We start from the raw sequence: 17,438 nt of genomic DNA, 5'->3' as shown, positions 1-17,438 counted from the left end.
CCTAGAACAAAAAGGGACAAACTCTGGCTGTTTTTGGAAGGGAAAAATGGAGCAAAGTGACAGAATTCAAGTTATACACCGGAGATAGTTCCCTAAAATGGTGAACATGCTCATTTCAGTTCCAAGCAGAGATCAATCCTTCCTTTAGCAGTCAAGCACTTGCATTTTGTTAACTGAACACTAGATGACCCAATTTGACAAGAATTGACAACACATTGCAGCAATCATACTTCATACACATTCATTACTTCTGATTTGCTTTGTCAAAATATTCTAAAGGAGCTTAGAAGTGATTTTGGATATTATCACTAGGTTTCAGTGTTTATATGTACATAAAGTATAATTCAAGGAACTGATAAGAATTATTATTAGAAAAAATGGACAAATCTGAAACGGGAGATTCATGAAAGAAATTTCAGTTTCTGTCCCTATCTCTCCCATATCACTTATACCTTCTTAGAAGTACCTGTGATCCTACAGTAACTTGCCCAAGTACCCATCCTTCACTTGCAAGCCTGGATACTGTGACAGTAATCTATTTTACAGTCAGCCTTTGTCATTGTTTGCTGTTACAAAGGTACTTTCAACAGGGTGACTTCTTTAACACAAAATTAATAAGACTCTTTATGGTACATCAATTGCTATCCTAACTGGGAGCAGCTAACAACTCAGGATAGGAAATGAACAAGCGATCTTTTACTGCACTTGGTTAATACTATGATGGATGGACTTCCTCATTAAACGATCAGGGAGCACATACAGATTGTGCATTTCAATCACAGTGAACACATAACGTCAACAGCCACCAAACTTCCCCATAATTAAGAAAATAAGCAAAAGAGCACCATGATGGCTTATTGGATAATTTATTACCTGCCAGTGAAACACAACCAAAAGAAGTGTCAATTTTGGTTCTTTAGATATTACTGTGTTAGCTAGATTAGTTATTAGACCAGTGCAATTGTCATATTTGGTCTGTGTGAAATAGAGGAGAGAAAAGATGGTTCCTTCACTAAAATGTTGTTCTATGAGTATGAATGGAATGCACTTTAAGTGTTTGCAGGTTGGGAGCACCAATGACATCGCAAGGACAATTATCTATCAAAATTCAGGCCTGAGATCCCAGAGGATTAATTTGCTGGCAAATATGTAACAAAACAGAGCCCTCATCAAACCAACCTTATTACCATTGCACCCCTACCCCACCCTAACAGCTCCCTTACCACTGTCTTCTTTTCATCCTGATGGTTACAATCATTATCCCAAATTGCAGAGATGAAGTCATTTGTATTGCCTTGACTGGTACATCCTGACTTCTGTAATCCCAATCAGGGATGCCAATATTAGAATATCACTATGCAAGGAGAAAGTGGTGACGAGTTAACAAGATTCTTCTGCTCCACTGGAGAACAAGCAGGTCTTAGGCAGAAGATAATCTTCTCTGGTATTTATCTCCTTCTTAAATGTGACTTCAGACCCAATGCCTTCACTCTGACTCATGCCACCTCCCAGCTGGAATTTTTTGGGCAGCTGGAGACTCTCTTCAACACCTCCTCTTGACTTAATAGGCTGAGTCAAAAAAAAGTAGCCAATTCACCTCTTGTTGAAATAAAAAGGGCAAAGCAATTGGAATCAAGGGTTCCACCTCAAATTCCTGCTTCCCCAGGATGGAAATTAGCAATTGTGTCTTCATACAGATCAGAGATTTACTTTCTAGGCTCACACATGTCTATCGAATAATGGACTGAAGTACATGTGATGCCAATGATATCATCTGTCCCATAAAGCTAGAGAATTTTAGAGATTAAGGTAAAAACAACATAATGAGAAAACGTTCATTGTTTGAAAGTACGGACTAAAATCAAGGTGTACTATTGAATGGTGTTAATCTTCTTGCTCTTTATATTTAGGGATTGCTGCCATGAGCTGCTGGGACATGTCCCTATGCTGGCTGACAAGACATTTGCTCAATTTTCTCAGGTAGTTCCATCTTTCTTTGCAATGAATATTTACCCTGTGCAGCAGCAAACAAACAGCACATTAGTTCTCTTTAGGTCACTGAACATTAATGGTAGTTTTAGCAGAGATGTTCAAAATAACGAAGGATTTTGACAGATGAACAACGAAGAAGCTTGTCATTGGTAGAAGATATGTAACCATTACGACAAAAAGTTAAAGTAATTTGTGAAGGCAGGATAAGCACAATGTGCTCTTACACAGCAATTTTTTAAGGTCTGAACTGTCAAGATCTGGAAGAGCAGTGGAAGCAAAAAACATTCAAAGGGGAATTAGAAAAATACTTGAAAGGAAAATATTTATGATGCTGCAGGGAAAGAGGGAGATTGAGACTAATTTTATGATGATCTTAGTGATTTTGATCTTAAGTTATGCAATTGTTGTATGGGTCATAATGTTTTAATTGCATTATTATATGACAATGTCTACACTGCAAAATAAATGGAATGAGTATCATAACACAGTAACCCCATTCATATGTCTGAGTTTATTGCTGGTAGAAGCGGTTTAGCCGTAAAAGTAGTCAAGACGTATTTCCACTCCCGCACATCCCAGACGTCCAAGTTCTTCAAGGACCGCAACTTTCCCCCCACAGTGGTCGAGAACGCCCTTGACCGCGTCTCCCGCATTTCCCGCAACACATCCCTCACACCCCGCCCCCGCCACAACCGCCCTAAGAGGATCCCCCTCGTTCTCACACACCACCCCACTAACCTCCGGATACATCGCACCATCCTCCGACATCTACAATCCGACCCCACCACCCAAGACATTTTTCCATCCCCACCCCTGTCTGCTTTCCGGAGAGACCACTCTCTCCGGGACTCCCTTGTTCGCTCCACACTGCCCTCCAACCCCACCAAACCCGGCACCTTCCCCTGCAACCGCAGGAAATGCTACACTTGCCCCCACACCTCCTCCCTCACCCCTATCCCAGGCCCCAAGATGACTTTCCACATTAAGCAGAGGTTCACCTGCACATCTGTCAATGTGGTATACTGCATCTACTGTACCCGGTGTGGCTTCCTCTACATTGGGGAAACCAAGCGGAGGCTTGGGGACCGCTTTGCAGAACACCTCCGCTCGGTTCGCAATAAACAACTGCACCTCCCAGTTGCAAACCATTTCCACTCCCCCTCCCATTCTTTAGATGACATGTCCATCATGGACCTCCTGCTGTGCCACAGTGATGCCACCCGAAGATTGCAGGAACAGCAACTCATATTCCGCTTGGGAACCCTGCAGCCCAATGGTATCAATGTGGACTTCACCAGCTTCAAAATCTCCCCTTCCCCCACCGCATCCCAAAGCCAGCCCAGTTCGTCCCCTCCCCCCACTGCACCACACAACCAGCCCAGCTCTTCCCTTCCACCCACTGCATCCCAAAACCAGTCCAACCTGTCTCTGCCTCTCTAACCAGTTCTTCCTCTCACCCATCCCTTCCTCCCACCCCAAGCCGCACCTCCATCTCCTACCTACTAACCTCATCCCACCTCCTTGACCTGTTCGTCTTCCCTGGACTGACCTATCCCCTCCCTACCTCCCCACCTATACTCTCCTCTCCACCTATCTTCTTTTCTCTCCATCTTCGGTCCGCCTCCCCCTCTCTCCCTATTTATTCCAGAACCCTCACCCCATCCCCCTCTCTGATGAAGGGTCTAGGCCCGAAACGTCAGCTTTTGTGGTCCTGAGATGCTGCTGGGCCTGCTGTGTTCATCCAGCCTCACATTTCATTATCTAAGACGTATTTTGACCTCTGTTTTATGATACCTCTTTCATTTCAAAAGTATACTTCATTCATAAAAAATATCTTTCTCCACATACACGGTCACTAACGCAGTTTAGACCTATGCAATAGTATACAAAGAAATGAACAAACATTGGAGTTTGGTTCTATCCAGCAAATAAACCCAACACATTTCTTACTTGTGATCAGAGATAATGGGAACTGCAGATGCTGAAGAATCCAAGATAACAAAGTGTGGGGCTGGATGAACACAGCAGGCCAAGCAGCATCTTAGGAGCACAAGGGCTGACGTTTTGGGCCTAGACGTGAAGGCCCGAAACGTCAGCTCGTGTGCTCCTAAGATGCTGCTTGGCCTGCTGTGTTCATCCAGCCCCACACTTTGTTATCCTACATTTCTTACTTGTACAAGGTTGTGTTTAGATATATTTGAGACACCGGGGATCCAATATTTGTATGGACCCCCAACAAACTTTGGTAGAAAGTTAGACAGTGGTCTTTCCTCACTGAGCCTTGGCCCTGAGCTTTAGTGTGTCCCTCAGCCCGTCGTCCTAGACTTTGAAATGTGCCAGTCTGCAGCACTTGGTCGAGATAAACCTGTTGTTTAGTAAGACCAAGAAGTTTTGGGCAGAGCAAAGAGTGTCTTTCTAAGCAGAGTAGATGTGTGTACATGTATCCTGTTCACTTAAAATGTCATGCTATTGCAATTACAGAGAGCAATGATAAAGTTAGAGCTGGCAAAGAAGTCATTCTTTACAAGAATGCTTACTGTTATCCAATCCAATGGTCATAGAATCAGCATAATCTGTGCAATGGAATGGACAGACAGGTTGCATTTCTGGGACTACTTTATGATTCCCTCACTTCAGAGTCTTTTCTCTGCCCCTTTCATCAACATCTTTAAATAGTGTGAGGACCTCATGACTTATCACATGTATTGTTAATTAGCTAACTCCCTTTCTTCTCCCTTCTACATGATGTATAAGACAAGTGAATAATGAGACCATAGAGCAAGTAATGGATGCAGTTTGGGTAGTTCCCTGTAGAAAGGACATTAAAACTATACCTTGTTTACAGCATTGATTCAGCATATTGAGGCCAGGGATGAAAATGCACTCATTATGACCAGAAATCTGACATACTGACTATTTGCTTCAGGCCAGAGAAGGCTATTGGAAGACATAATGAAGACCTTTTTATAACTATGAAGCATTCTAGTAGGTTTAATAGAGAAAATAAACTTTCCTCTGATTGGAGTGTCAATGGTGAAGAGTCATTAAAGTGAAAGTAAGGTGAGAATGTTGTTGTATAGGTTGAGCCAAAAGACTAAATGTGAATGATGATATTCAACAGCTGCATGGCAAGATAGATTGTATAAGATGGGCTGAAGGGCTAAAATTGTTGATGATGCTTGACAAGCTGCATTACTTTGGATGAGCCCTGAGAACATTCCTATACGTGCCACGGACAGCACAATTAAAAAACATGTTTTCTGTATGAGCCAGCAATTTCATCTGTTGTATCTGTTGTTTTTTGTACTGGCTGTTTGCCACACTTCATGAGGGAGAGAGAGAGAGAGAGAGAGAGAGAGAGAGAGAAAGAGATTTTTGTTCCAAGGCTGCTAGACTTCACTTCGGCTTAGAATTGTGAACAGTGCCAGGAATAAACCCAAGCCTCCACCAGCCATCGATTGAGGGGTCCCCTGGCAGGCAGAAAATCATGAGACTTGTTGTTTTATTTTTCTTTTTTCTTTTCCATTACCACTATAATTGTTTATTATTGCCATTATAATCATTACTATTACTAAATAAACATTCATATTTAACCAAATTGCTGTGGTCAAGCCTTCTCTTAATTATATTTAACTGAATCTGAAAAGAACAGCTTGGATACTGCCATGATTCAGGACAATTTTTGGCGACGAGGACAGGATTCAGGAAAATATTTCAGAGAAGGGAAAGGCAACCTGATGCTCCAGAGACCTTCCCTATTCCAGGATGTAATGCAGAAGACTCCAGATTCAGGTCTGGAGCTAGCTTGTTGGCACAGTTAGGTCTCCTGCAAGAGTGGGTTATCACTGGAAACATTCATATTTAAGCAAATTGCTGTGTTCGAGCCTTCTTCTGAATCCAAAAGAACTGTTTGGATACATGCTGTGATTCAAGATACTCATTACAGCATGGAATGCTTTGTTATGACAATTGTTGAGAAATAGACAGCAGCATTTTTAAGGGAATATTATGTAAAAGAGACAGAGATACATGTTGAAAATTGCAAGCAAGTTTTTAATTTTGCTCAAGCATTCCAGGTCTTCGGCTCAACAACAGTGAAGGAATGGCAAAATCTCCTCAAGAAAGATGGGAACTTAGGAAGGAACTGGGAGGTTATGGTGTACTCATAAACTTGTTGTCTTGTCAGTCTAGGCAATGGAGCTCACTGGTTGTGCATTTACACGAGCTTAAATATGGGAGAAAAATAACTCCAAAGTAGTAAAGAGAAAAAAAGGATCAGTTGATGATTAGCGGTGATTAGTAGTGATGATTAGTATTACCAACTCACTTTCATCACTGTAACATCTAATATCCTCCTGTCATCTCAGAATATAGGTCTTGCCTCCCTAGGAGCAACTGAAGAGGAAATTGAAAAACTTTCGACTGTGAGTATACCACATTTGTATCAGAATGCAATTCAGAATGAAAACAAAAAATACTGGAAATCACAGCTGGTCAGGCAGCATCTGTGGAGAGACAGCAAGCTAACGTTTTGAGTCTAGATCACTCTTCATGAGATCTGACGTGAAGTACGGAGGGGGCAACATTTATGCAATAGTGTAGGGGTAGAGTGCTGAGGGAGGAAGGATGTTGATAGTGCAGATTAAGTGTTGGAATGTGGGAATGGCAGAACAATGGTGTGTCCAACTGCATAAAACAGAAAAGAACAGCCATTCCCACAGGAGTTGAGAGGTGGGGGAGGGGAGAGAGGACATGATGTCAGAGACTGTAACAAGTAAAGTTAAAAGAAAGGGAAGAAATTGAAATGAGTTCACAATCTAAAGGTGTTGAATGCAATATTAATTCCAGAAGGTTGTAAATTGCTGAGTCTGAAGATGAGATATTGTTCCTTCAGTTTGCACTGTAATTCACTGGAGCATTGCAGCATGCCAAGGACAGACGTGAGGGCGTGTGAGCAGGGCGCTGTGTTAAAATGGCCAACTATGGCAAGGTCAGGAACATGCTTCTGCACAGACCGAAGGTGTTCTGTGCCTTGTTTCTCCAATGTAGAGTAAATTCAGATTGTTCGTTAAATTACTTTCTCAAGCAAGCCATGTAAAATGAAAATCGTCCAACCTCATTGATGAAGCCATGTAAAATGAAAATCTCATTGCATTCTCACACTGCATTGAGTAATTATTCTTTGCAACCTATCTGTTGTAGCTTTACTGGTTTACTGTGGAGTTTGGACTGTGCAAGCAAAATGGAGAAATTAAAGCATATGGAGCTGGCCTGTTATCGTCCTATGGTGAGCTAATTGTAAGTGGTGCTGTATTCACTGGGTTTCAAACAAAATGACAATCAATTTTCTTGCAGTTTACTGTTTTTCTTCAAATTAGCAGCTTCAACAGGTTTTTAGGAGTGACTTTGTTGTTTTCTTGTTCTCTCCCAGTTTTTCACGAGAAATTCCCATGACTTTGTGCTTGACCAATAGACATTCATGTCAAATTTTGTGTAATTTTGCAAGCCATTGCAGCATAGCACAAATAGGATTTTGTTTCGTTGAAGTGGTTGAAGAGATTGACCAGGCAGCACCTTCCCCTTCAAGGTGGATGATAACTACTGAAAGCTAGGTCATTAGAGTGCAGGTTGTTTTTATATTTTCTTTTGACACTATAACCGGTTATGATCTCCTGACCTCTCCAGAGTCCAGTGATTGTTTCAGATTGATTGTTGATACATTTCCATTGGCCAGGCTTTCTTCAGTGCTGTGGGCAATATATTGTAGGTTCTTGGGGTGGATGAAAGCAAAGCCATTGTTTATCTCTTTAGGAGAGATCATGGTGTTCATTCATTCCTTGTAAATATTGTGGTCATTCTGAATGTTTACTATTTTATGTTGATCCTCCATTTCAAACCCATGTTTAAATTTTAATACCGTTACCCCATCTCTGATTGCTGTCTTACTGAGACAGTCTTCCTTCCTGGTTTTGCCTCATTGTATTCAGATCCTTGTGCATCAGGTAAAGACAGTTTTGGTTTTTGTTCCAATGTCCCATTATTGAAACATTATGCCATTATGGGCTCACGTGAAGATACTGTTTGTACTCCCGGATCTGTAACCCACCAAGATTGACTTACTCAGCACCTTGTAAAAGCATGTTTTAGAATGTACACATTTTGGGTGATTTAGTGAGGGGGAATAAGGTCTTGCTTCTTTTATATCACAAATTATATCTTCTATGGCTTTGTACTTTTAAAATCTGTGGGTTCCTTTATATCTGAAAGATATCAAACCTGTACCACCACTTTGACAGTTTGGTTTGATTGATTTTTAACCTGAAATTGAATTTGAATATTGTGTACACAGCACGCCCTGTCTGACGAACCTGAGTTACGGGAATTTGACTCTGAGGCTGCTGCTGTGCAGCCCTATCAGGATCAAACATACCAACCGGTGTATTTTGTATCAGAAAGTTTCAGTGATGCTAAAGACAAATTGAGGTAAGTGGCTTTGTCAAAATGTAACAGCTCATTGCTTGTACAGTTAGCTAAAGACACAACATTTGCATTGACCACCCGTGAATTTACTGAAGAAATCTGCTCTAATCACAACCATCTCATTTTTGTATCAAATTTTTGATTGGATTAATAATCCAGAAATCTGGATTAATGATAGATCAGACTTTGATCATTTAAAAATTATCTGGAAGTAAAAAAGAATGCTTCGGATTAAAACAGTCAGAAAAATTCTGAAATTGGGTTAAAAACCCAGTGGGTTTGCTGAAGCACTTTGAGGAGGAAAACCTACCATCTTTACCTGATCTGACCTCAGTGTTAAGCCTTTTCCACACCAAGGTGTCTGACTCATAGCTGCAGCCCTAACAGCACTATAATGCAAGGACTGTAGCAGTTCAAAAGTTGGCTTACTAACACCTCTCAAGGGCAATTAGAGGTAAAGAATAAAAACTGGCTTAGCTAGCGATGCCTACATTTTATGAATGAATTTATAAAGGTGCTCTCAAAACATAATCTCTTTGGTAAAATAGTCTTGAAGAATGTAATACTATTCTATAATGGGGAGAAGACTAAACTAACTGACTATAACTCAGTTAGTTCTCAATAGAGGACAAGCTCTGATGTTTCATAAAGGTGCTAAATTAGTAGCAATTTTGGAGAATCACATTCAGTCCTCATACAGATTGGTTAAAGCCAGATCATGAATGACAAATTTGATGATGCAGAGGTGCCGGTGTTGGACTGGTGTGGACAAGGTCAGAAGTCACATGATACCTGGTTATTGTCCAACATGTTTATTTGAAATCACAAACTTTCAGAGCGCTGCTCCTTCATGAGGTGAAGTCACTTTGCTTGATGAAGGGACAATGCTCCAAAAACTTGTGATTTCACTTAAACCTGTTGGCCTGGTATCGTGTGAGTTCTGACCTTGACAAATTTAATGTGATTCTTTTGACAAGGTATGTCTTGATATATTCATATGTATGGCATTTTAAAAGATTCGGTAAGGTATCTGGCCGGAAGCTCGTTTTATAAATTCAAGTATATTGTATTTGAGAAAATATAACAATATATTTTGACACTGGTTCGCCAGCAGAATATTGAGGGTTAAGGTAAATAATTACTGCCTGATTGGAAAGGGTTGAAGGAGCCATTTCTCGCTCTGATTACATGGGGAAAGCTGTATTTTCTTTTAAACTCAGTTGGTCACTTCCACAATAAGCTGAAATTTGTCAAACACAACTTGGTCATTAACTTTTTCTTAAACTTTTTCCGGTTCAAGCTTTGTGGATATTATGCTTGCTGAGGTTAACCATTCTGAAAAGTGAAAGACTGTGGTATAAAAGCTGATACACTGAAACCAACATATAATAATCTGAATGAAGCAGTTGTTTGCACTGAACATTATTTCTGACTGAAGTTTAGCTTTTGCACTTATAGGAAGTATGCAGCCAACATCAAGCGGCCATTTTCAGTGAAATACAATCCATTTTCCAAGACCATGGAAGTATTGGACAATCCTCAGAAAATCAAGACATTTTTGGACAATCTGAAGGATGACTTACAGTTGCTGACTGATGCACTCGATGTTTTATCCTAACCTCTGCATGCAATCATAGAATGCAGATGTACTTCAACTCTGTTACTGCTGCATTGCTAGCTTCATCATTTGTGAGTTGGATGTTTTAGTGTTCATTCTGATGTAGCAACATATGTGAACAGGCGTGAACAAAAAGTTCAAGAAAATGGACAGTTTGCTTCCCTGCCTCTGCTGGTGGTTTTTATTTCTTTTGCCTCTTGACATGTGGAACGTTAGAGGAGATGCAGGCAGGTAAAATTGATCATTATTGCTGTAGACAAAGGGCTCATGGTGAGTGGGCAGCTTGCTTAACGTGAGCAAAGAAAATGATAAGTATTGTTGAGTTGGTTATTGCAACACACCCAACTTGGATACAAATCATGCAAGTGCATTGTCTGTTTGAATGAATGGGGGTCTAACTTTTATGTTGTGACTGCAATACCCTTCCCTGATTGTGTTCTTAAGTGTAGAAAGGGCCGACCTGCTCTCGCATCCCCTCTTAAAATTACCTCTCTGTATATTTTCTGCTAAAGTGAATAACTTCATAACTATCACATTAAAATTGCATCTGCAATGCGCCTGCCTGATTCTATCCACGTCCTCCTGAAATTTACTTCTGCCCTACTCAGTAGTTTCCAAGTTGCCAGGTTTCTATCATCCACCACATTGAAAGTTGTGCTCCCTTTACTGAAGTTCATGTCATTTATATACGTAACAAGAAAAACAGTGGTCCTAATTCTCATCAGAGGTAATGGGAACTGCAGATGCTGGAGAATCCAAGACAACAAAGTGTGAAGCTGGATGAACACAGCAGGCCAAGCAGCAATTCCCTTTCTGATGAAGGGTCTAGGCCTGCAACGTCAGCTTTTGTGCTCCTGGGGTCCTGATTCTCATCCCTGGGGAACACCAGTGCACACTTATCTGCAGTCTGAAAAACACCCTCTTTGTCATATCCCATAAGTTATCTTGCGCTCATTGTCTCTGTCCATTTAGCACCACTATTTTCTGAATAAGTCTGTCATGTGGAATTCTAATCCACGACTTTTGTAAGCTTAAATACACAAAATCTACTGCTGTACCTTTATTAACTCTCTGCTCCTTCATTAAATATTCAATCGAGTTACCTCAACATGAGTTACCTTAAATAATATGTGCATTGTCTGTCCCTTACTAATATTTAAGGCTTAATCTTGCCCTGTCAAATAGCTTGGTGCCTTTGTTAATAATGTCACAAGGTTCTGCTTTAAATGCTGTTAGTATTGAGCTTTGGGAAGTTGACCTGTTTGTACCAGCCCAGGCCAATGGTCAACCCTCATTCAGAGTGTGCATTCTCACTGACAATCCTGTTGCTGTCATGTTGACTTATGCTGTTCTCTGTATTGTGTGGCAGTGGTCAAGTCTGATGTCTCTCACAGGAATCTTCAATATTTAACGTAGAATATTGGCTCTGGTCTGTCAATGTAATAAATGTTGTCTTGGTTGGAAAGAAACATGTAATCTGTGATTTTGTATTGAATTACCTCTCCAAAGACTTGTTGCAGTGTATCACATGAGGAACCATGTACAAGCCAAAGTCCAAAGCACAGACACCCACATGAATCGCAATAAAAATAAACACAACATGATTAAAATGCGAAACAAGCAAGTTAGAATCTGAAAGAGAAAAAAGCACAAACACTTCCTTCATCACAACAGACAGTCAACATGGTAAAACAAGAAGCAGCAAGAAGAAGCAACAAGAAGAAGCAAGCAGTTATTAGCCTGAGAGCTAATAAAGACTGCAGATGCTGGAGAATCTGAGATAACAAAGTGTAGAGTGGATGAACGCAGCAGGCCAAGCAGCATCTTAGGAGCACAAAAGCTGATGTTTCGGGCCCAGACCCCTCTAGGCCTGAAACGCCAGCTTTTGTACTCCTAAGATGCTGCTTGGCCTGCTGTGTTCATCCAGCTCTACACTTTGTTATCTCAGTTATTAGCCTTCCTGAATTGGAGTCACCAAGAATTGAAAGCTAGTCTCCCAAAGATTTCTGTGAGCAAGTCAGGAGAAACAAAGGATACGCAGTTTAAGTTTCAAGCAGTCATGTGTCAACTCTATGGTTCACACGTGGACTTCTGACATAACCCAAGCTGTTCAACCTCACTTCATAAGATAAGTCCTTCATCCCAGACATGAATCAAATTCTGTTTCCCTGGTGATAACTCCTAATCACAGTTTTTCACAACTTCCAGGTGAGTTGGGAAACTTGGAAGATTTGGTAGTGGAACATGAAAGTGTCACGTCAGAAGTCCCTCACATGTGAACCATAACAGGACATATACAATTAATGGTAAGTTTCTGGGGAGTGTTCCTGAACAAAGAGACCTTGGAGTGCATGTTCACAGTTCCATGAAAATGGAGTCACAGGTAGGTAGGATAGTAAAGAAGGTATTTGGAATGCTTGTCTTTATTGGTCAGTGCATTGAGTGCAGGAGTTGGGAGGTCATGTTGCAGCTGTAGAAGACATTGGTTAGGCCAGTGCCAATTTTGGAATGCTGCACTCAGTTCTGGCCTCCCAGCCCTAGGAAGAATGGTATGAAACTTGAGAGGGTTCAGAAAAGATGGTTGCCAGGCATTGGAGAGTTTGAGCTATAGGGAGACACTGAATAGACTGGGGTTATTTTCCCTGGAGTGTTGGAGACTGATGGGCGACTTTATAGAGGTTTATAAAATCATGAGGGACATGGATAAGGTGAAGAGCTAAGATCTTTTCCCCGGGGTAAGGGAGTGCAAAACTAGACAGCATAGGTTTAACCTGAGAGGGGAAGGATTTAAAAGGGGCCTAAGGGGCAGCTTTTTCACACAGACATGGTACATGTACGGAGTGAACTGCCAGAGGAAGTGGTGGAGGCTGGTACAATCACATCATTTAAAAGCTATCTGGATGGGTATACGCATAGGAAGAGACTTGCAGAATGTGGGCCAAATGCTGGCAAATGGGATTAGATTAATGTAGGACATTTGGTTGTTATGGGTGAGTTGGAACAAAGGGTCTGTTTCCATGCTGTATGTCTCTGACCCCATGACTCTAATTGATTTGAAATTTTGTAGCTTTTGTGGTGGGATCTGCATCTATGTCTCTTTAGCATTCATTGAGTAACACAACTAATGTGCATTAAAAAAACCCAAAAACTGCAGATGCAGGAAATCAGACACAAAATCAGAAATCGCTGGAAAAGCTCAGCAGGTCAGGCAGCATCTGTGGTGAGCAAGCAAAGCTAATGCTTTGGGTCCAGTGACCCTTCTTTAGATTAAGGAGTTTCTGAAGAAGGGACACTGGACCCAAAACATTAACTCTGCTTTCTCTCCACATACACTGCCTGACCTGCTGAGTTTTTGCCCGCAATTTCTGATTTTATAATCATTGTGCCAGGTTACTAGTACCTGAGCATGGATGTCAAGTTTGAATCAGGTCGACAAACTGGTTAAGAAGGAAATTGAGTCAAAAAAATTAAGCTAGAGATGAGGAACTAGTTTAGACAGACTCTAAAATCTGAGATGAACTTTAAACACGGAGCTGTTGTAGAAACAGAATTGACAGTTGTAACTGAATTTTGGTAGAACACAGGCACTGGAAATCTGAAATGCAATGAGAAAATGCTGGAAATGCATTGCATACTTGGCAACATCTGTAAAGGCACACATTGAAAAGCTGTGCCTCTGAAGGATGTTAAAAGATAACAATCCCGCTGGAGTGTGATGTAATTTTCAGTGAGAGGCCAGGACAGAGGACATCTTATTACACACCTTCATAGCAGGTGGAGATTGAACCCAGCACAAGGACCTTCTTTGCCTGAGTCGACCATTCAGTGAGTTCATTGTTAGTTCATGAACTGATCCCTCAGGAGGCTTTTTGAATTTCAGAAATAAAGAATCGTTACAACGCAGAAGGAGGCCATTCAGCCCAGTGTGTTGGTGCTCGCTGTCTGAAAGGCATTTAATGCCATTCTCTGAGAGATAGCAAGAACTGTTGATGCTGGAGTCTGAGATGACACAGCATGAAGCTAGAGGATACCCGAAAGGCCAGGGAGGATCAGAGGAGCAGGAAAGTTGATGTTTCGGGTCAGGACCTTTCTTCAGAAAAAGTGTTCATTTTCCTGAGGAAGGGTCCTGACCCAAAATGTCAACTTTCCTGCTCCTTTGATGCTGCCTGGTCTGCTATGTTCCTCCAGCTCCACACTGTGTTATCTAATGCCAATCTCTTACCCATTTCTTCATAGCCCCACATATTCTTCCTTTTGAGACAAAATACTGATTCCCTTTTGAAAGATTTGGTTGTAGCTACTTGCACCACACTGTCAGGCAGCCTAGTTGAGATGTTAACCGCTCACTCTGTGGAGTTTTTTCTCATATTGCTTTTGCTTTTATTGCCAAGTGTTTTAAATCTGTGCCTTACCATTCATGATCCTTTCATAAGTGCAAGCAACTTTTTCCTATCAGGAAGCAAAAGATCAGAGAGTACTTAGGATTTGTCAGTGGGGAGCTGTGATCCCTAACTGATGCACTGATCACTATATTTAACAAATGGGGTTGGGAGGGCAACATACAGTTGCTCAACCGAATGGCACAGAGACACCATCATTTGCGTTTGTGAAAAGTGAGACTGATGAGAAGCTGTTGATTCACATGGACAGCAGACATTGGTCGAAGAAGATCTTGTGACCAAATGACCGATCAATGAGGGAGTTGAAGCAGGTTGACTTCGAATTGGATGGAGCTTAAAAAGGAGCTACAGCAGAGGAATTCTGTTCAGACAACACTACAGGAGTGCCATAACACTAAATTTTTAAGTTTGCACCAGAGACCAGTGACAGACCTATTCATTTCTCATGATAATTAGTTCATAACACAGCCACTATGGTCACAGTTGCAATATTCTATCGGGTTCAGGGGATTACATCCATTTGTGACATATGTGTATTTATAGGCACAAAGGCTATTGGGGTTTTACATCATCAATGGATATCCACCAACCCAGCGGATCATCTATTGCTCCCAAACAGAAAATCAGTCATCAAGATCCCTCAACAAAAAAGGTTTCCATTCACTGAATCTCCAGTTTGTCTGTGACCACACCAATTTTATCATGTGGGGCTGCTCGTGATTCAGTTCATGGGCAGCTGACATAATAATTTTATCCTTCAACTTCCATACCTCTTCAGGCCAAAATCCAATCTCCATGGGAGATTGGTGGACAATACGGATTATTCTCCGAGGAGTTGACACCTGATGTAAATGTGGTACCTGAGGTATTACAGCCAAAACCATCTACAAACACAAACTTGTATTGGACAGACCCTTTCTTTTGTTCATTTACAGGATGTGGGCATCCCTAATCGCCCAGAGAACAGTTAAGAGTCAACCACATTACTCTGGGTCTGGAGTCACATGTGTGTTGGTTAATGATGGCAGTCACCTTCCCTAAGGAATATTAGTGAACAAGATGGGTCTTTCTTGGCAATCTCCAATGTTTTCATGGTCACTATTGGACTCTTAACTTCAGATTTTCATTGAATTCAAATTTTACCATCTGCCATGGCAGAATTTAAACCCAATGCTCCAAAACATTGCCTGGATCTTTGGATAATAGCCTAATGATAATTTTACTTCACCCTTACCCGCCACCCCCCCCTCCTATTCTGTGGGCTGGTGCCATCTACCATCAGCTATCAAAGGTTTACTGTTTCATGGTCATTTTGCTACATACAGTGACAAATCAAAGAGGTTCAGGAATTCCACAGCATCTCAGGGCATGGTCTGTGGGCATAAGCTGCATGCACCCATTGAAAAAGAACATTACTCACAGCTCCAGAACCGAGAACACAGACTTGTGGAGTCTCTACTTTCTGACTGAACTGCAAGCCTCAATTGAGGTGGGTGTATTTGAACTACTCTCCCCTTCCCATCACCTAACCCCCTACCCCTCACCGCAACATTGAGTGGGGGGGCAGCAACAAATGGGCTAGTAGACTCTGTGCCCCTTCAATATCTGTTGTGAGCTCTCTATTCTTCAGAATGATGAGAGATTAATGGACATGCAGAATCCTAAGTAGTGACAGCGTGTTCCTCTGTTCATAGAATCCCTACAGTCTGGGAGCAGGACATTTGGCCCAAGAAATCCAAACCTACTGTCCAAAGAGCATCCTATCCAGACCCACCCCCTTATAATATCCCTATAACCCTGTATTCACCTACGGCCAATCCACCTAACCTGCACTGTGAACGGAAACCACAGGATCCGAAGGAAACCCAAACTGACATGGGGAGAATTTACAAACTCCATGCAGCCACTCGAGGTTGGGATCGAATTGAGTCCTCTGACAATGTGAGACAGCAGCACAAACCGCTGAGCCACAGTTTCGTTCCTGTGCTCCAAATGTGATGATGGTTGACTTCTCGAGTGATTCAGACGGTCACTTGCTCAGTCAATCTAAGGGAGAACTATGGGTATGATAACAAAGTATGGAGCTGGATGAACACAGCAGGCCAAGCAGCATCTTAGGAGCACCAAAGCTGACGTTTCTGGCCTAGACCCTTCATCAGAAAAGGGGGATGGGGAGAGGATTCTGAAATAAATAGGGAGAGAGGGGGAGGTGAATCGAAGATGGATAGAGGAAAAGATAGGTGGCGAGGAGGCAGACAGTTGAGGAGGTAGGGAAGGGATAGGTCAGTCCGGGGAGGACGGACAGGTCAAGGGGGCGGGATGAGGTTAGTAGGTAGGAAATGGAGGTGCAGCTTGAGGTAGGAGGAGGGGATAGGTGAGAGGAAGAACAGGTTAGGGAGGCGGGGATGAGCTGGGCTAGTTTTGTGATGTAGTGGGGGGAGGGGACGAGCTGGGCTGGTTTTGGGATGCAGTGGGGGAGGGGGAGATTTTGAAGTTTGTGAAGTCCACATTGATACCATTGGGCTGCAGGGTTCCCAAGCGGAATATCAGTTGCTGTTCCTGCAACCTACAGGTGGCATCATTATGGCACTGCAGGAGGCCCAGGATGGGCATGTCATCTGAGGAATGGGAGGGGGAGTGCAAATGGTCCATGACTGGGAGGTGTAGTTGCTTATTGCGAACCGAGCGTAGGTGTTCTGCAAAGCGGTCCCCAAGCCTCCGCTTGGTTTCCCCAATGTAGAAGAAACCACAACGGCTACAGCGGATGCAGTATACCACATTGGCGGATGTGCAGGTGAATCCTCTACATTGGGGAAACCAAGTGGAGGCTTGGGGAGTCCTCTACATTGGGGAAACCAAGCAGAGGCTTGGGGACATCAAGCAGATGTTCACCTGCACATCTGCAAAGTGGTATACTGCATCCACTGTACCTGTTGTGGCTTCCTCTA

General features: G+C 42.2%; 1 protein-coding gene across 4 annotated transcripts in view; it reads left to right on the top strand.

The window, feature by feature from the left end:
* th (tyrosine hydroxylase) overlaps positions 1–11,524 on the top strand; it is a 63,190-nt gene extending 51,666 nt beyond the window's left edge. For 3 of the 4 annotated variants that reach the window (XM_048545544.2, XM_048545543.2, XM_048545541.2), the window contains 5 exons: positions 1,911–1,980; positions 6,360–6,416; positions 7,195–7,290; positions 8,342–8,475; positions 9,916–11,524. In XM_048545544.2, coding sequence (XP_048401501.1) covers positions 1,911–1,980; positions 6,360–6,416; positions 7,195–7,290; positions 8,342–8,475; positions 9,916–10,090 — 532 coding nt within the window. In that variant the 3' untranslated portion in view covers positions 10,091–11,524. The remainder of the gene's footprint in view (positions 1–1,910; positions 1,981–6,359; positions 6,417–7,194; positions 7,291–8,341; positions 8,476–9,915) is intronic. The other variant, XM_048545542.2, reaches the window with a different exon arrangement.
* The last annotated feature ends 5,914 nt before the right edge of the window (positions 11,525–17,438 follow it).

Source organism: Stegostoma tigrinum, chromosome 17, assembly GCF_030684315.1.
Source record: "Stegostoma tigrinum isolate sSteTig4 chromosome 17, sSteTig4.hap1, whole genome shotgun sequence".
In the NCBI taxonomy this organism is placed as follows: Eukaryota; Metazoa; Chordata; class Chondrichthyes; order Orectolobiformes; family Stegostomatidae; genus Stegostoma; species Stegostoma tigrinum.
The sequence above is the reverse complement of the archived record's forward strand: the minus strand, read 5'-3'. Positions and strand labels throughout refer to the sequence as shown.